Raw genomic sequence first — 20,379 nt, forward strand, 5'->3', positions numbered from 1 at the left:
TGTGTGTAACTGGTACTGCTGGCCTGTCTGCTCCTGAAGTGTGTAAGAATGCTGCACTTTCAAAACCTGTCAGACAGAAATTATTTCAGTTGAGTGAACAGTCATCTTAGTTGAACCAAGGCACTTCTCCTCCAGACAGTATTAGTTTCTCCTAAAGTGTGTCTTCTTGACTGACATTAAACCAAATTTTTCTATGCACTTAGTGCCTTTTATGTTTTCCATGCAGTCTGTGTGCTCTCAGAAAACAGGAGGCTGCTTAAATGATCTTTTGTGCGTGTAAATGCCAGAGCAGATTTTGTGTACATAACACTGCTTGGCCCTACAAAATGCAGGGATACTGTGACTCTTCAGTGGTTAAAAAAAGAATCCATACCCAAAGTTCAGAGATAGATTTAAATGTGAGTGGTCTTTCAAAATGACTTTGAATTGTCACTCTACTTTGCACAGCAAAAGTTGTTAGAATAGCTTCTGGGTATAGCTGGATATTTGAAGAGGCAAATAACACAGTATGTTAGCTCACTCTGTATGTGTGTCCACCTGTTTGTCCCCAAGGAAGAAATTGAACTAGAACCATCTCTGTCTGGTTACTTAGAGTTGCATCTTTTTGTATTCCTTTTTGCTTCAATAAGTTCTTTCTTGCCAGTTCATACACATCTTGAATTTCAAAACCAATAGTAATTTTTTCAGTGATGGGGTGTCCTAGGCCAGTGAACCAAATTTTCACTGGACAGTCATTATTATAGTTGCAGAAGACAACATAGTTTGATTTTCATATGAAGGTCTGTTTGCAGGGAGTGTGATAAAAATAAAGCTGTGCTTATGTACCAAAACATTTTGACCTGGAAATGAACATAATGAATAAAAGATGCAAGAATGTTACTTTTGGAAAAAATCACTTTTTTGGGGCTGTGAAATATTCATGACTTACAAAAATTCCTTCCTTCCTCTGCTTTTTTCAGCCTTCTGCTTAACACTGAATTTCTTGGGGTTTTATTCTAGGATCTAGTGTGTGTAGGCAAAGAAGACTAGGGGCTTTCTGCACATTTTTATGAATGTGCTTGGGTTAGACTTTTAAGTTGGGGTTTAGAAATAAACTCTCAGATCTCTAAGCTGAAGGCATCAGTCTAGTGAACTGTCTACTGTATACAGAAGGGCAAAAGTCTAAAGTCACTAGTTTTTTACTAGTTGACTTTTAGAATTATTCCACTCTAGATTGTAAACAGTGATTTCCTTTGTTTTGTGACTGCTGTTAACGAGGTCAGTATTTGTTGGTCTGTTTGTCTTCTATGGAAACTAATCAAAGCAGCCATCAAATGTGGAGACAGACGTGTCATGATCTGTTAAGGCCGATCACGGTGTGGTTCGCTGTCTCTCAGCAAGCTGTGCATGCGCAGTGTGGGCAATGCTGCTGCAATGGCATTGACTTCTAAACCCAGCAGCGCTTCTGCAAGATGTGTTCAAGCTGCCACTTCCTCTTCTCTCCTCTGTGAGTGACCAAGAATGAAGGTTGATAATTTCAGGAAAGAAGTCTGAAGGCGAACACAGATACTTATATTTGTCTGCCTCAAGTTACTTCTGTTCATGACTCCTAGAAGTTACTGTGGCAAAACCAAGTGGTTTTATTTGGCAGGCTCTATTTCAAAATCATGTTAAAATCACAAGTTACATAGCTATGTGTGTGTAAAAAAAGGGCATATTTCTGTTCTTTATGGTGTGTGTGGGGTACAAGCTGGTGAAGGAAGGAAGGAGCAGTATTATTGGCTTGAAACTGCTTCTGCCACACAGTTCTTGGGTGGGGTTGTATTTATGATGTAACTGCACGGGGCATGTTGGCACACGAAGAGGCAGAACTACTTTCGCATCCCACTGATTTGTTCGCTTCTGAGTCGCTCTGTGAGCTCTCCTCTCCAGCCGTACAGGCCGTTTTGAGCACACGCATTCATCGGTCCCTTGAAATCAGGGATGATATCTGCTAGAGCAATGGGTGTTTGAAAAAGTCCCGCTAATACCCTTCCTCTGGAGAGGCGTTGGTTGATTATTTCCTGTTTTTGTACCAAAGCTATAACAGAGACCTATCGCTTTAAAACCCTTCCAAAATGTGCAGAAGTGTAACAATAGCACTGACCTCAGCGGGCGAGGTCACACCCAGCCTGCTTCCTGTTTTCTTCTTGGGGAGACCGGAGGCCCTCGATGCGAAGAACCCTCCTTACATGTGCCTGGGGGGGGCCTCGGAAATCACAGTGACAATTAATGCCATCTTCCAAAATGAAAATGTAAAAATCTGAAGGAAAGGATTCATTTAAGAGTTCCAAACTCATCTCCAAAGTGGTAACCATTAAAAAAACAAACCAAACAGCAATTCATAGTATCATAGTATCAGTCAGGGTTGGAAGGGACCACAAGGATCATCTAGTTCCACCCCCCCTGCCATGGGCAGGGACACCCCACACTAGATCAGGCTGGCCAGAGCCTCATCCAGCCTGGTCTTAAAACACCTCCAGGGATGGCGCCCCAACCACCTCCCTGGACAACCCATTCCAGGGCTTCACCACTCTCATGGTGAAGATTAGCCATTATTCTCTTAATTGAAATGTCTCAGATGTTTTGCAACTAATGCACCTCTCAGAAGTATATGCTAAAGATAGGGAAGAAATGCACTGAAGAGGTTTGAGGAGGGCAGGGGAAGAAAGTGCAAGATGCACAGTGGTACAGTTACAGCCCTTAGGTACTGTTTCAACTTACTTCAAGTTCTGTCGCTCTCTGTCTGCTCAAATTTAACTACAAGTTGACCAGTATGAAAACTCCTTTCTTAGTTGTTTTTGTTTGTTGATGCAGTACAGCTACAAATTGGAGCAAAGAATTGTTTGGAAAATACAGAGCTGGTAAGATCTCTTTGAGAAACAGAGGAGAGACAACATAGGGCCAAGGTACAGTAAAAAAAGTCACTAATGTTTAATTTTCTTCAGTGGAGAGCTGAGAGTATGTGTGGTCCTCAACCAACTCTACTGTAGTAAATATATAAAATTCCAACTAAAATACTTCTGTAAGAACGTATGTGACTGTGGTGTAGCATTCATGCATGTATTTTAAATAGCTGTAGTGTAGGCAGAGATTTCACTTTATTTTGTCCACTGTGTCAAACTTTATACATTTTGAACCATCCTTGAGTAGGTCAAATCCATTCCTTATGGACTGTTAAGAAATACAACTTCTCTGTGGTTTTCTGTATTTGTGACTTTGGGGAGACATAAATGAGTAGGCAAAGCTGCTGAAGTCTTGATTAGTGCCCCTAAATGATGAAATGTTTTATCAACATTTTTGTCTTATACTGAGTATATAAAGTATTAATCTGTGTATGATGCTGGAGCTCAGCTTTGGATCCAGAACACCTTGGTGCACCCCTGTTGGGACAGCAATGCCTGACTATGCTGTTAGCAGTTAGAGAAGGCAAGCAGGTAACTTTACACAAGGGATTTCAGCATATGAAGGTTTTGTGGGCTGAAGCCTGCAAGTGTGTGTTACTGATATAGCTCCCTTGAGAGAGGCCTGGAGTATTTCTTGGTGTCTTTTCCCTATAATTAGCATAGCACTATAGTTAGCATTCCTTATGGTTAGCCACCTGTGGGATAACTAGCAGGGATGATCACATGAAAGCGATGTGAAACCTCCTCTCTTACTTTCTGCTGCTATGTATTGATCACTTGTGAGATTTTGCTGTGTATGAGCTGAAAAACTGAGATTGATTTGTACATGTAAGCACTTCAGTTCTGAAGGACTGGTTATTTTTTTGACACAAAATAAACCTCTTGCCTAAATAACTCTTTAGTTGATAGTTCTTAAGAATCCAGTCAGACCAACTGTTCCTTCTGCAGTCCCTTTTAATCTCTATTTATTTGTCACACAACCAGCCGTGCTGTGTTGTGGGGAGGGGGCATATTTACACTTATCCAGATTTTTTGCTTGGTTTTTTTTTTTTTTCCTTTTTCATTCTGTCTATATGGTGATTTTACATAGGAATAGGTTAAGCTTGCCAAGACAAGTGAAAATACTTCTTTTTTTCTTTTCTTAAGCAAGTGAATTACTTAGCATCTTAGTTTGTAAACTGTAATCTTCTCTGAGACAGAAATAGCTTCTGCTTTGCAGAAGAAAGATTCCTATTGCTGACTATTCTGCTTCAAGTATTCTGCCAAATATCAGCCCATTTCCTGGCTTTTCAGAGCTGTGTCAGCTCTCAGCCCCTGTGCCAGCCTTCCAGTCTGTGCCATGGGGTCAACAAGTCCCTGTATGTTGAAACTCTCTGCATCCCAGCTTGTGTAGGCACTGTGCCCTGCCTGCCACTGGCCAGGGTGTCACAGAGGTCCTGAGCTTGGTGAATCTTCTTACAGCACGTCCTATAGTCTGTTTGGATTGAGTTTTTGAAGAGTAAAGGTTATTTTTCCAGCCATGGTGTTTGAGTCCACAAGTTGCAGAGAAAGTACTTCTGAGACAAGAACCTGTGATAATTTGTCACTACCTGTCTGTATAATGAAGAACTAAACTCCTAGCAAATGATACTGCTACTGAGTCAGGAATAGTGTAAGGGGTAATGGTAATTTACCTGTGAAGCACTCCAGCCTGCCAGTGGCTTTCTTGACACTAGGTATGCTGTGGAATCTTACTTAGTTACTTATTTTGTCTCCTGAGGAAAAGTTGCCCTGAAGTACAGCTGAGCCTACAAATGGCATTGCTTTTATGAGGGCAAAGATGTGCCACCTGGGTTACACAGTTAGGGCTCACAAGGAGCTCCCTGTATTGTTGCTTCTGATGAGAAGTATCTCATGTCCTTGACCCCAGTTCCTAGCCACCTGAGTGCCCTGCTGTGGTATACCCCCTGCCTACCAAGGGTATTAAAAAGTCCTTCCCCTTCCTGTTGCTTATACCCTCAAGGCCTCTTTGCCATAGCAGATGATATTATTCATACTAAATCATGCACATCATGAATGGCATTTGAAGTAAAGCATCTGGCTTCTTCATCAGATTTTCTGTCTGTGAATGCTGAAGAGCAGATGCCACTGGTAGTCTGTATTTAAGGAAAATCAGAATATTTTATCCCTGTTTATTAAAGATATTCGTAAATCAACAAGGTGAACATGATGGTATCCCCAGTCTCCTCAGATGGCAGGAGGAATCCTGACTCTCAGTCCCCAGAAGTCAAAGAGCTGATGGCTTTGCTGCATGTCCAAGCAGGATATTGCTGGGATCCTAGGGAAGTTCATGTTCAGAATAAAGCATTTTCCAGGCTGTGGAGCAGTACTCCTTCTGACTGTTGTGTTTTGATCCTTCTGGAAGAGAGAATGAACAGGCTTGTGTCCTTTGTAAATGATGGAGTTGCATCCACTGAGATCTTAATATACTTATTATATGAGGAGAGATTTGCAATACAGCAATCACCTCTGTTCTTTGCAATCCCTGTAAGCCTGCAAAAGCAGTCCCAGCATTTAATCTGATAAAACCCAAGTTTTTTATCTGATGACTGGTAGCATTGGGAAATAGCACACTTCAAGGTTGTGGTGATGACCTGCTTCTCTGCACTGAGGACAGATTTATTAGGATGCAGCCTCCACTTTGCCATTGCTGCCAGCCATCTCCATTCAGTGTTCATGCTGTGTTTCACTGGTCACCTTGCTGATACTTTCTGTAACATCATTAGGGGTAAACCTGGTCTGGTTAATGGTGTATTCAATATAGCTACATACTGACTGCAGCTTCCTCTCTTTGCCTCTCTTCTAACCATATCACTGTAGCATCAGAAGGATTAAAACAAACACAGATGTGTCTGTGTGCATAAGTTCCAAGGACATGCTTGTCTTCCTGCATTGCTGCTGTGAGTATGGCATCAGTGAGATGTTCACACAGGAGGAGCTTGACAGCAGTTCAGAGACATTGCTTGCAGAGTTAGTGTGAATATGGAAAAGCATTCATGAGAGCTTCATCTTTACCCACTCAGTTTCTGTAATTTCCTGTGTCCTCAAAATAGTGCTTAAAAAACCAAAAAATCCCAAGTGAAAGCATCTTGCTCACAGTTCTGCTAAATTCTTTATGATGTATGATTATCTGAACACACAAGCAGTTGGAGTGGGAACTGCAGCCAGCCAGTACAACAGAGGCTGTTGGATACACTTCAGTCTAATAGTTAAACTGTGCACTTTGTTTACTGGAGTATCCTGGTGTTTATATATAGCTTAAGAATATCTCAGAGCTTGCTGTTCAGCTGCTGCCTACTGGAAAGGAACTTTAGTACTAAAAGTGAGTATAATCCAGTTCTGAAATGAGCCTGGATTTTATAGAAATGCGTACTGGCTTTGAGGCTGTTGTATTCATTGAGCTATAGCTTGACCTTGAGCCACTGATACCTTCCTACTGAGCAGTAATGCTAATGACTTTGCCATTTCAGAACATACTGCTGCTGCTGCTAGGAGCTTTCAACTAGAGATAAATATTTATTTCAAGAAAGCATGAAATATCATTGTCTTCTAATTTGCTTAGGAATTAATTTTTAATCTGAAGACGGGTTGGTGAGAAGTCTTCTGAAGCTGGATTGTGTGTCCGTAGGAACTTGTACAGGTGTGACATGATTTAAAGCTGTTAACAGCTGTTTAGCTGCTGGTGCAGCTTGATAAAGAAATGGCATTAACCATGAGTACTGATATGAATGACTTTGAAGTCATTAACACTGACTTTGTGTTTGAAGTGCAGTGTGGTCATTGACGGTCTTTGAGTGCCTGTGCGATGCTACAGCTAATTTCCTAATGTGCTCACAGTTTTACCCATCAGTAAAAATAAATGCCCTGACTTGAGCTCCTCATGACCAGCCATGTGTGCTTCCAGCTGAATGATAAAGTCAGCTTTCTTCATGATCATTTATTCTCTGTGTTGAAGTTGCTGTTACAGGGCAGGACAAAGTGGAATAGCGATCTGGGGAACAGGATACTGAAAAAAATCGCATGCAAAATCTGATTGAGAAAACATTACTGACCTGACAATGTGCTTAGGTGTGGGCTCCCAGATTATTGATCTTTTTATTAAGGTTGCTTTAAGTCCTTGTTCAGATGGGAACTGCTTAAGGCTGCTGTGGGCTGTACCAGAGTGAGGACACTTTAAGGGATGGTTCAAGTCATTACTATCTCTTCTTAACTGTGTAGGTGCTTTTGAAATGAAAACATCATGCTTTGCTCAAGGAAAATACAGGGCGGGGGGGAAATGCTAGGAGACACGCTATTTCAGCTGTAGTTTAGGATTCCACGTTTTAATCTTTAAAACAAAACCTGCCTTGGATGTCATGTGCAAAGGTGATTGTGTCAGCTCCTTGAGCTCAAAGGTGAAAGTCTAAGGCGACCACCGCAGTCTTTGCTCTCTGTTGCCATCTTGGGGTGAAGACTGACAGTTCTGCGGGTGGGTGAGAAGAGTGGCACTACAAATGCATTCAGTAACAGGTTTTAAAAGTACGGTGGGTGGTTCTGTTGACAGTTACTTCTATATCCAAAATATACTTCATTTAATGCTGCTTCTCCTGCTAATTTGGGAACTGAAATAACTTTGGTCTTGCCAAATTTATTAGATGGTGTACTAAAGGGCATATCTATTTGGAAGCTTCTCTAAAGGCAGAACTAATGTATGAGTATCGTGGGCTGTTAGGGGTTTTTGTTTGCTTTTTATTTAAGGAGGAGAAAGTGATACTGAAACTTAGCTATCTTCCCTCTTTTGGCAGATTTTCTTCACCAGTGGAGTGTGAGAAATAGAGACTGAAGAAGATGAGTGAGCTGGAGCAGTTACGGCAGGAGGCAGAGCAGCTGCGGAATCAAATCAGAGTAAGAATTGCTAATTGTTTATTATTAATTGTGGAGTTCCTCTAAAGGAATAAAGTGTAAAGATCTAGTGACACTGTTTGAATCTGTTACTTGTTCTTGTGCAAAGCTTAAAATATTTTCAGAATACTTGCTTAAAAATCAGGAAAGTAAGCTTTTGGGACAATGAAATGCATTCATTGTATTTCTTAAACAGAAGGTTTTATTTGCTGTTGAAGCTTGCTCTGTTTTGTTATCAGGAGTGGATGTGCCTGTGAGTTTAGTTAGTTAGTTAGTTATTGTAATTTATTAAGTTAAAAAGGAGCACCAAACTTCCAGACCCTAGGCATGACAAGTCAGGGCTAAAGATATTGGAAAAGCTTGTTTCTGGACTAAAAGTGACCACTGTGCTGCCACTATTGATAAGCAAGTCAAAGCACGGTGTGTAAGGCAAAACCTTTCACGGATGGATGTCATTTCTACAGGCCTTATTTTTTTTGCTTCCTGTTAAGCTATTTTCTTTTTCTTTTCCTTTTTTAAAATTTAAAAAAAAATTTTTTTCTTTTTAAACCTGGATTCCGCCATATGTGCTATTTTTTGTTGTTGAAATTACTCATTGATGATAATCCAAGTATGAGCTGTCAAGCCTGAAGTCAATTTACCAGCAATCTATTGCAACATGCCTGTATGTTTCAGTAGAGAGAAAAGTACAGAGTGTAACAAGGATCTTCAAAATCTGTTTATTCTTCATCAAAATTTCCTTCTCCTAGGCACGAAGCATTCATAAATCTGATTTATGTGGGAATGCCTTATTTGCAAACATTTCTGTCAGCTGAGGCTGTGGATTTCTTAGAACATGTTACAGGCACATTGACTTTTTTAGCATGGCATCTGCTGGCAGCAGTTGTTCTGTGGTGGTCTAGTGCTTAGTGCACAGGACATGAGGCTGCTTATTAGTATCAGCCATGGCAGTAAACACACTTCGTGTGTTAGCCAACTTGGGGGCAAATGTTGCTTTCACGTCTGCTCATTCAGTATCATTCAAGGAGAGTTCTGTGCCCCATTATTTTCACTTAATGCACTAATGAAAGGCAAGGTGGGGATCAGTTAGTGTTGTCTCACTGGGTGCCCCTTCTAGCAGCTCAGTAGAGAAATAGGAATAAATTTTCCTTTAAAATACTTAAATTTAAGCTTTATTATGGCATTGCACAAGTAAAAAGTGTACAGAATTGCTTAGTCCTTCCTCTGTCTGATGTGTAACGCCTTTCTCATCACCTTAGTGTTGGGGTGACCCAGTTAGTCTCCATTCAGCCTGAGGAATCAGCCAGTCTGGTTGCATGCAAAACTGTGTTGTGTGAAGAAAAGAGATACCAGGCAAGTAAGAGAGCTAGACTGCATTGCAGGAATGGCTGCTATTGCCATTGAGTGTTTTGGCTCAGCATTGGCAGTCAGCGTTTGCCTCTTTGCATCTGAGGGCAGGGTTGGATATCTTAACGCTTAATTTTAACTTCAGATTAATATGCCATTTTAAATGCTCCTGGTGACTTAATTAAAAAAAAAAAAATCTGATCAGATAATTCCATTTCATAATCATCTAGGTGGCTGCTTTATCTTGCTTATTCAATTACTGCAGAGTTTTCTTTCTAAATAGGTGTTTTGATTGGGATGGAGAAGAGGATTAAAAAAAAAATAGGGGGGGAAAAAGAGTTGTTTGGGTGGGTTTTTTTTAAGTGTTTAGAATATCTGGTGGGCTGATAATTTTCAGGAATTACTTTTGATGCACTCCTAAGAAGAGGTGAGGTCACTAACAACATTTTATGTTTTATATATAGCTAGTAGTTTGCTGTCTTAGTTGTTTTCAACTCTTGGATTTTGCCTCATATTTTCTCTTAACAATATAATCACAAAAAATCATCATTGTGCTTATAAAGTGAATTCCAGATAATATTGTACCTAGCAGCTTCCTAAAGTGGAATAAAACACCGTAGCTGGCCATTGCCTCCTGGACTTTTTGTAGTCTGCAACATTCTGGAAAGGTTTAATGATTTTACTTAAAATTGCTTCCCTATGCAGTTACTAAAGAGTGTAGCTCTGTTCTGTACACAGACTATGATGGAGGGATAAAATAAGACTGCATGAATTTTTAGTGCAGAAAGTTTGGAATATCAGTGAACAAAAAGCTAGGAGATAGCAGGATGGCTTTGTGGTTAACCGTGGATTCTTTGTTCTATGACAAAATTCTCCTATGTGTGTACTCGCTTTGAGAATCGAAATCCAAGATACAAACCTTGGAAGTGTTGCATACCTAGCACAGTGTCATTGAAAAGGCAATTTTATTTTGAATAAATAAGAAGCCATATTAAAAAAACCCAAACATATAACATTGTCGGGGGGGGAATGGAATCTACATATGTGGGCTGGGAAACTGAGGACTGCACAGTGACAGAGTGGAAAGGTTTTCCTCACAAATTCTGTGTTGTCTACTGCACGGACTGAGAAAAACCCAGTTTTATAGAGGAGCTGTTTTATATTATGACACTAAGGATTCTGTTATAATGATGCATATGCAGAAATCACAGTAAAAATGTGAGAACTAAACCAGCCTGTTGGAACTTTGCTTCTCCTGCAAGTTAAGGTGCCCATTGTTTGGCAGGTATTAGACAGCCTCAAGTATGGACGCTGCTAAGAGATCTTTCTTTAAGAAAAAAAATGGCTTTGTTTCATTCAGACTTCATTTTAGTTTGAATGTTTTCAGGCATTTCAGCTAAGCTAAACAAATGAAGTTGTTTCTTCCTGTGGATGAAAGAAGTTCTGGGTGCTAGGGGATTTGCTGGCCTGGTATTTTAAACCCCTCCTGATTCCAGACGTCAGCATTTTATAAATATTTCTTCAGACGTTTTAAAAATAAGTTGAGATGACTTAATCCATTCTCAGGCTTGCTTTCTGGGAGGAAATCTGTAAAGGGTGGTCACAGCAAACGTGCACTGAAAAGCTGGTTAAAGTTGCAAGATCAAGTAACTCTCAAGCAGGGGGTTGAGAAATTAAGATTCTAGTCTGAGTGTGTCAATGCGGTTCCAAACTCTGCGAGTAGACGTTTTCATTCCTCCTCTGAAAGAGGGTGTTGTTGTCAATGTACAGATTGAACACTTACTTGAGGTGAGAAGGCAGGCAAAATCAGTGGTTTAGGTGGCCATGCCTTGTTTATGGGATGCCTGCCTTCACTGGTTACAGATTTTTGAAGTGATTTGGAGAAATTGGGAGGAGTTTCAGAGGGTCTTGTGGCTGATCCTTCAGTACTGCTGTTGATAGTTTTATCTCTAACTTCTGCTATGGAGTTCCTGTCTAATTTTAAGCCAATTATTTTAAACCATGCTTCTCAGAAGCGGTTGCTGACTGTGTGCCTATTTTTGTTTTTCAAAGAGGGGAGTCCAAGCTGCAGGAGTGCAGTGCAATCGCAATTGGAACTGAAACCAGGGTTTGCAGAATGTTGCAAACTAGGCTCAGCAGTGCTTGCCTGTGTCAGGTGTTCAGTCTTACTCTGATTATACAAACAAGTCAAGCCTGTTTTCGAGATAGGGTTGAATAATATGCAGAAAGCAAGTTGTATGCCCACAGAGTCTGAAATAATGAAAGAAGTCAAGAATATCTGAATGGAGACCTGAGCACCATCCATTGCATGAAATGAGTGAGGGTGTAGTTGATGATTTTTCTCCTTCATCTTGTACCAAGTTACATCAACAGTTTCATCTTCAGTAAGGCTACTTCTGCCCTGCTCTGCAGATCCTGCCAGTTAATTCTCATCCTGCCCCTCATAAGCGGTATCATCACACTGGCCATGGCAAGGGGGTTAATGCAAGAGCCTCATGTAGCACAAAGATTGCTAATCATGTATAATATGTGGTTGCTTTTTCAGGAGGATCGTTCTTCCCTTGGTGCTCAGCACATCCTGAGCAAGCACATCCACACCAGGGAAGGAATACAGGGAAGAGGGTAGGCACTGGGACTTAAGGATGGCTCCAAATGCCTTTGAATCTCATAGTTTGTAGAAAGGGAGACTCAAAGGTTGCTGGGCATGGCCCTTCTTAAGTCCCTCTTACTCCACTACCCCCAGCTTGTGTGTCAGTGCTTTAGAATCCATGGACAATGAAACATATTAGGGTGACAGAAGTCATATTGGCATGTAAGTTGTTGTTGGCTTGTGGCTTTTTGAGTGTGGTGAAGTCTAGCTTAAGAGTTACTTTTCCTTTAGATACCTTCTCTCAATTGATGCTCATTATTTCCTCTCAGATTCAAATTGTGCCATTCTTTTGTTTCAGGATGCAAGGAAAGCATGTAGTGACACAACCCTTGCTCAGGTATGGTCTTGGTTCTGTGTATAGGCTGTTTGTTACCTGATGGATAAAAAAATGAAAATCCCTAACATTTATGATTGTAAAATATTCCTGTTTACTAACTGAAGGAATCAAGTGAAAGAAGCCTTTGAAAGTGTACCGTGTATTTGTACAGTTACTTCAAACAAAGCAAAACAGTCCCACAAAACCCCAAACAAATAAACAAAACAGCCAAAAAAACAACCCCAAACCACCATTTTAATGGATCCTACTTCCAGTTTACCTTTAAAATAGACTGTTTGTTGTGCTTAATATATTTAGAAAAACTTAAATAAATGTCTCTTGTGGAAACAAAAGTATTTCGCCTTTAAAGTTCTGCCACGCTTTGAGAAGTAACAGTGCAGTAAATATGGGAGGATTTTTCATCCCTTGGTTTTAATTGAAAACTTTCAGATTTTACAATCTGAAATAGCCTCAGTCTTCCATGGTGTTATTTAAAACATTCCAACACTTCCTGAAGTTTCAGCTCTAACCACTGTGAAGTGTGTCGGTGTACCTTCTGTAGCACGTCTTGCTCAGCGTTGCGTGGACCCACTCCTGGGTCTGTACACTAGTATCCTTTTGTTTGATGTTGTATGCCAAGATAGATTATGTTCTATCAAAGTTCAAATGTGTTTAGTTATCTTGCATATTAAAAATAGTTCTCAGTATCTCAGGAGTTTGTTGTATTTATTTTTAGATCACAACAAGTCTGGACTCAGTGGGTCGAATTCAAATGCGAACAAGGCGTACGCTTAGAGGTCACTTAGCCAAAATCTATGCTATGCACTGGGGATCTGACTCAAGGTTTGTACAAATGATTCTTAAACCTTCAATTTGAGGGTTAGAAACCAGATGGTCAGCCTCAGAATTAATATCAGGCTTTGGGAGCCGTATGGTGTTGGTGCCATTGCAGGGGTAGCACAGACCACGACTGTGGGGTTTTTTGTCTGTAGTTATAGTTTGCCTTTGTAAAAGCAGTGAGGGCTGCATAGTGGTAATAGCGAAGCCTTGGCTGAAAGAAGAGGTCTTTTGCTTGTTTTTACCACAGACATTTCATTTTGCCTTTTCCTTCTAGTTTTAAACAAGTACTTTGAGTCTAAGCAGAGGAGAGTATGTGGTCAAACAGATTTTTAGAATGATGTATATTATATTTTCCACTACAACAGAGACAGCTCTGTGACAACAGAGATTTAAAGACTTTATGGACAAATTTCATTTCATAGGAAAAGAGATCTTTTTGTACAGAACAGGGAAGAACCTCTTAGCTTCTAGGAAGGACTTTTCTTCTGCTTTCTTTAGAGCAACAAATGGTCAGATGTTAGCAGTGCCTTATGGTCTACTCTGTCATGTAGTCCAGAATGAAATACATCTAGAATCTGCCCTCAACAGAAAGCAGGTTCTTCTAATTCTCCTCTACATTTCAGGTTATCTTTTTGTATAGTTAAGGTATTAGCATATGAAAAATAAAAGCAGCTGTGGAGAGAGTTCATAAAATGGTTGTTTTCAGTAAGTTGCTTGGTCTGTTTTTTTTCCATTATTGATCATTGAGTCCCTGTGGACATGTGATTCTTTGGTCAGGTAATGTGTTGATCTTTGCAGATTTTCTTCTAACAAGTGCTGTGTTCTGTTTCATGTTGTGTCCCACCCTCCCCAAAATAAGCAGAGGATAATAAAGGAATCAAGACATTTCCAAATCCCTTGGTAATCATGCATGATGTATGTCTATTTTGAGGTTCTTCTGGTGTGTTTTGTATTAACTTATTTTCCTTTGTGTTCACATTTAGGCTACTAGTCAGTGCTTCTCAAGATGGAAAATTAATTATTTGGGATAGTTATACAACAAATAAGGTAAAGTTATTTACAATCCATATCAAAAATTCATGCATAATGCGTGTGCAAGGGGGCTTGTGTCTACTTTTCCTATGGTTGCAATGTAAAAATTAAATGAAGCAGGCTTTTCCTAACTCAGAAATTGTCTTGTTTATATATTTTATGTGGTTTTTTACTTTCATGACTAGCTGGGTGCTAGTGGTATGTTGTAGGCTGTGTCTCAGAAGCAATAGTTCTTAGGTAATATGCAACAAGTTCACCTTGATTTGCTAGTGCAGAAGCTTGTAGCTGATCTTCTCTGCCTGTGTGGTGTTGCTTCTGGAACTAATTCGGTTTTAAACTGTAGAAATGTATGACCTCAGAATTTACAAAAGTGGTTTGCCCTTGAGTGCAGAGAAACAGGGAGCAGGGCAGAGAAAAATAAAAAAGGCAGTTGTTTAATGAGGAAACCTCAGGTAGAGTGTGGAGTGGTGATCTGCTTCTGTAAACTGTCTGGTCTCCATGGGTGCAGCCATCCCATTCTATAACCTATAGTTCAGAGATGCAGAAGAATTGGACAAAGAAGTCTAAACAGAATAAGCAAATGTTGTAAGTGTTTGAATTTAGAATAGTTTTGCTATTAAATAATGTACTGAATAATAATGTACATCTACCCTGGAGACTACAGATGTTTTTCATGCTAATATATATGTATGTGTGTATAAATAGCAGATGGGTTGTAATATGTTGTAAAATTCAAACAACTGAAACTTATGATACACAATCTGCTCCAAGCCATTAACTGGTATGAATGCCCTCAGTGAAGGATGAAAGCCAGCCTGTGAGATAGCTTCATGAGCTCTGTCTCTCTGCAGATGCATGCCATTCCTTTGAGATCCTCCTGGGTGATGACTTGTGCATATGCACCCTCTGGAAACTACGTGGCCTGTGGTGGATTGGACAACATCTGTTCCATATACAACTTAAAAACCAGAGAGGGCAACGTGAGAGTGAGCAGAGAGTTGCCAGGACATACAGGTCAGCCATATTCTTGATGCAGCTTCGCTTGTTTTGTGTTGCACCAGATGAAGCAGTCTGGCTTTGAGGTGTAATGTGAACTGCAAAACAGTTTTGTTGGTCACAGACTGGCTGTGGGAGAACTTTAATCACTGCTCTGCTCTTGGATTTTAATCTTCAAGTTAGTATTCCTGGGTCTGATACTAATGTAACTCTTTTGGTTTTAGGATACTTGTCCTGTTGTCGTTTTCTAGATGACAACCAAATTGTCACTAGCTCAGGAGACACCACTTGGTGAGTTTACCAGTTCTGTTGGCCTTTCCCTTCCCTTTCCCCCTGCTTTTGTTTTTCGCTCTCTCCAGTGACTTAAGTTGTGTTAAAAACTTAAACTCTGAGCTAAGTGCATCCCTTGTCTCAATGTTGTGGCTTTATCCACAGCGCTTTGTGGGATATAGAGACTGGCCAGCAGACCACCACATTCACTGGGCACACTGGCGACGTGATGAGCCTCTCCCTCAGTCCAGACATGAGGACTTTCGTTTCGGGTGCCTGCGATGCCTCCTCCAAGCTTTGGGATATCCGAGATGGGATGTGCAGGCAGTCGTTCACAGGGCACGTGTCAGATATTAATGCAGTTTGTGTAAGTGAGCATTTGTATTTCCATGTGGGAGGAAAGGGGGAGGATAAAAGCTGCAGTTGCAGAATTCAGTTTATACTCTACCTGGTTATCTTACAGGCTCTGGGGAGACCTAATAGCAGCCTTCCAGTACCTGAAGGACAGAGAGAAACTGTTTACAAAGGCCTGTAGTGATAGGACAAGGGGCAATAGCTTCAAACTAGAGAAGGACAGATTTAGATTGGATGTTAGGAACAGGTTCTTTACTATGAGGGTGGTGGAACACTGGAACAGGTTGCCAAGGGAGGTGGTTGGGCCCCCATCCCTTTTCAAAGAGGGGCTCGACAGGCCTCTGGGGAGCCTGATCTAGTTGAGGATGCCCCTGCTGACTGCAGAGGGGATTGGACTGGATGACCTTTGGAGGTCCTTTCCCACCCAGACCATTCTATGGTTTAAAATGAGCTCATTAGGGGAAGAGGCTGTTATATTGTATGTAATAAGGAGAGTTGTTTAATAACTTACAGTCCAGTTTATAAGTGAATTATTATTACTGCTTCCTATGATGCATTGGAGCATTCTTGGAATAGTTTCAGCTATGGTTTTGTTCAGTAACTGAGACTTTTTTTAAGATGTGAAGAATGGAGGAGGGAAACTTTGCATTGCAGTGATGTGTTAAAACCTGAAAATGGTAGATAAATGCAGCATACTGAGAGGGAGCAGAGTAGCCAGGCATCCACATCTGAACATTTTTTGTTGAGCAAAAGTGTAAATGATACCTTCTGTTGAAAAGAGCTTTCAGGGAAATATTCTGGAAAGCAAAGCTAAAATCAGTACTTATGTTGAATATTCATCCCCTGGAATAATTTGGTAATATTTATAAACTGGATTATATTTCCTCTCTGTCATTGTAACACTATGTTCTGATCTGCAAGATACAAGCGCTGATAAATAGGGAACGAAATCTAAGTCTAAGCTGCATCTGTTTTTGATAAACATGAAAAATTGTTAAGGCTGAGAAAATTCCAAAAGCATGACCAACAGAAAAATGCAGTCCCTATACTTAGACCTGAATCCCTGAGACGTGTTGAGCTCATTTCATTCCCATTTCAATCAACATGGCTGCTGTAAGAATGACTCTGACTTGGGAGTGGACTTTTGTGGGGTTTGGTTTGGTTTTTTTTTAAATTGATTTGCTTGCTTTGCAGTCTTCTATCCTGGCTGAGCCAACCTGGGTGACCAGCTCAGGGTGGAACGTTGTGTACCAACCACTTCACTCAGGTCTTCCTGGCCCACAGCCAGAGTGCACATAACTGTGTTTTGTTGCATCCCCTTTGACTCCTGTTATCGGGGAGCTGTCTGGGTAAAATTCCAGTCATTCAGGTGCTCCCAGTGGTATTCTAGAAGAGTTCTGTTGCGTAGCTCTCTATCTGCATCATTTTTAACATGCAGGGGCTTATTTTTTCCTCTAAAATGAAGAATTCTGCCTGCCTCTGGTCACCCTGCTGAGGTGACCCCGCCAGGGTTTGGAGCTGCCGCACGGGCAATGCGTTTCTCTGGTGTCAAACCTCTCTCTCTTCGTTCCAACTTCCAGTTTTTCCCTAATGGACATGCATTTGCCACTGGCTCTGACGATGCCACTTGCCGACTCTTTGACCTGCGTGCGGATCAGGAGCTGATGATGTACTCGCACGACAACATCATCTGCGGCATCACTTCTGTAGCCTTCTCCAAGAGCGGCCGCCTCTTGCTAGCGGGTTACGACGACTTCAACTGCAACGTCTGGGATACTCTGAAAGGGGAGAGAGCAGGTGAGTGCACGCCGCTGCGGTCAGTGCAGCTTTCCACTTCCTCAGCAGGAGATGGGTGTTCAGAATGTATGCAAACTGCACAGCCAGGCCACTGACAGTGCTGTTCGTAGAGTCGTAGAATGATAGGGGTTGGAAGGGACCTGCAGAGATCATCCAGTCCAACCCCCCTGCCAAAGCAGGATCACCTAGGGCAGGCCACACAGGAATGCATCCAGGTAGGTTTGGCAAGTCTCCAGAGGAGGAGACTCCACAGCCTCTTTGGGCAGCCTACTCCAGTGCTCCATCACCCTCACTGTAAGGAAGTGTCTCCTTGTGTTGAGATGGAACCTCCAGTATTCTAGTTTGTACCCAATTGTTCCTTGTGCTATTACTGGGCACCACTGAAAAAAGACTGGCGCCTTCATCTTGACACCCACCCCTCAGTCAGATACTTGTAGACATTATTAAGATCCTCTCTCAGCATTCTCTTCTGAAGACTGAATAGCCCCAGTTCTCTCAGTCTTTTTTCATAGGAGTGATGTTCAGGTCCCTTAATCATCCTCACAGCTCTCCACTGGACACTCTTCAGCAGATCTCTGTCTCTCTTGAATTGGGAAGCCCAGAATTTGATACAGTATTTCAGGTGCGGTCTCACCAGGGCAGAGTAGAGGGGGAGGACAACTCCCTAGACCTGCTGGACACACTTTTCTTAATGCACCCCCAGGATGCTGTTGGTCCTCTTGGCCACAGAGCACATTACCTGTCCCTTGGATAACTTGCTGTGCCCTAGGACTCCCAGGTCTTTCTCCATGGAGCTCCTTTCCAGCAGGACAACCCCTAGTCCATACTGGTGCCTGGTATTATTCCTCCCCACATGCAGGACTCTACACTTGTCCTTATTGAACTTCATGAGGTTCACCTTTGCCCAGCTCTCCAACCTGTTGCTGGTGTGCTGGAATCAGCTTGCTTCCATTTCGCACTGTTTTCTGCTGGAATGGCATCTTTTCACTCTATTGCTTTTGGTTGTATCTTCCAGTTGTTGCATTCATTACAGTTTCATCTTCCTGATGTGTGCAGTAAATGCTTCAGTCAGTGAAATACTCCTGTTCTTGGGTATTAGCCGCTGTGTATCTGTGTGCTGGAAGATGCCAACTCTTGAGGCTAAGGAACAGCCTCCAAAATTGTCTAATGTCTACAAAAAACTTACTTCACTGAAGTGTAGGAAATGGAGTAGCACAAAATTTGCACTGACTTTTGCACCCAGAAGAGGAAGTAGTTCAGATAGTAGTAAGTTACTGTAGTGTTTGCTTTGCGGACCTTAATTTCCTGCTGTTGGAAGGGAGGGGCTGTGGGCACTTGCAGTCCCCAAGTTAGTCTCTCTTGTCAGGATAGTGTGGTTATAGAACAGCTGCATCTTCCTCACTTTGTACAGTAGTTTCTGAACCTTGATTCTGCTGTTGAGGCTGGAAGTACATCCTTTACCTTAAGGGACATGGACAAGCTGAGCTTTAATAGATGTAGCACCTTGGGAGAGCAGAGGAGTGCAAGTATGGGTACAAGGAAGGCAAAGGCAAAGCAGAAAGAGGCCAGGCACAGAGATGCTTTTCTAATAGTCTGGCACAGTGCATGGAGGGGTTTCTAATCCTCAGGGTTTGCAAAACATGGGGAAATGAAGGTGGTTCCTGTATCTAGGCCATTGTCAGAAGACACCATATTTAATTTTGGAAGAGTTTGATGGCTGAAATTGTGGACAGTATTGCTGAAAATGGGGATGAATATCTGATTGGGAATCAGGAGGTCTTTGGGGCAGAAAGAAGGAGAAGTCAGGAGGGTGGAGAGGACAATGGAGGGGGAATATTGTGTTTGCATTTTAAAAACCTCATTGCTGAGTGCCTTGATACAGCTTTTGTGGTGCATAGAATTCTTCAGGCTAAAGGCAAGAAGGGTGAGTAGACCTTGCATTGTGTCCTCTTTTGGCAACTTTGAAGACTTAGCTGGGAGAGCAGAGTAACAGCTGAAGCCCCTGACACCCCATGGATACTAACTTTGATTGCTTCTTCTTTTCTAGGTGTCCTTGCTGGCCATGACAACCGTGTCAGCTGTTTAGGTGTCACTGATGACGGCATGGCTGTAGCTACAGGGTCTTGGGACAGTTTTCTCAGAATCTGGAATTAACTGGGAGCCAAATATGTACATTCTCCATTTGAGATCTGGAGAGATCAATGCTGCAGCCTATAGCTGTGAAATAACATTTCTACCTTGTATTTGCAGGTGAAGTTTTTTCTATTCACTGATTATTACACAAAAAGGCTTTCTGTAAACTAGAATAAAAAGTAAAAAAAAAAAACAAAAAACAAACAAAACCACAAAAAAAGGTTTAAAAAAAAAAAAAAAAAGAAGTAAAAATCAAGTGAAGAAATAGGGGAGGGGGGAAGAAATCACTGACTTTTTAAAAGGGGCCAGCACACATAATCATGGTGACCGACAAACTAAGAGCCAGTCTTTTTGTTTTTGGTGGTTTGGTTAGATCGTCCTTGAAGGGTTTTTGCTTGTGCTCAGTCTGCTAATCCTGTACTTTGGGGGTTGGGGTTTGTTGTTGTTTTGGGGTTGGGGTTTTTTTGGGGGGCTTGGGTTTTTTTTGGGGGTGGGAGGGGTGGGGGGGGTTTGTTTGTACATAACAGAATATACACATTATTATAGCAGCCAATCATGTAACATTTGTCTGTATGTAAAGAAACATGTTTGCATTTTTTTAAGGAGCTACATTGATAGCTTGGCTTTTTAACCCGAGGTGTCACTTCTGAGTTTTGTAGTGGGTGAGCTAGGTTGCTGTTTTCAATGTTCTTTGTGAATTTCCTGTAGATAAAGTGAAGCCAATGGTATGTCTGTGGTTTTTTTTTTTATAATGGAAGGCATTGGGATCCTTTTTGTTTGTTTGTTTGTTTTTTGTTTTG

General features: G+C 41.4%; 1 protein-coding gene across 1 annotated transcript in view; it reads left to right on the forward strand.

Moving 5' to 3' along the window:
* GNB4 (G protein subunit beta 4) overlaps positions 1-19,788 on the forward strand; it is a 28,437-nt gene extending 8,649 nt beyond the window's left edge. Inside the window, exons 2-10 of the mRNA XM_054166782.1 lie at positions 7,748-7,847; positions 12,140-12,178; positions 12,894-13,000; positions 13,981-14,044; positions 14,881-15,043; positions 15,250-15,316; positions 15,461-15,662; positions 17,230-17,446; positions 19,494-19,788. Of these exons, the coding sequence (XP_054022757.1) occupies positions 7,791-7,847; positions 12,140-12,178; positions 12,894-13,000; positions 13,981-14,044; positions 14,881-15,043; positions 15,250-15,316; positions 15,461-15,662; positions 17,230-17,446; positions 19,494-19,600 (1,023 nt within the window). The 5' untranslated portion in view covers positions 7,748-7,790 and the 3' untranslated portion in view covers positions 19,601-19,788. The remainder of the gene's footprint in view (positions 1-7,747; positions 7,848-12,139; positions 12,179-12,893; positions 13,001-13,980; positions 14,045-14,880; positions 15,044-15,249; positions 15,317-15,460; positions 15,663-17,229; positions 17,447-19,493) is intronic.
* The last annotated feature ends 591 nt before the right edge of the window (positions 19,789-20,379 follow it).

This window comes from Dryobates pubescens, chromosome 13 (genome assembly GCF_014839835.1).
Source record: "Dryobates pubescens isolate bDryPub1 chromosome 13, bDryPub1.pri, whole genome shotgun sequence".
Taxonomy (NCBI): Eukaryota; Metazoa; Chordata; class Aves; order Piciformes; family Picidae; genus Dryobates; species Dryobates pubescens.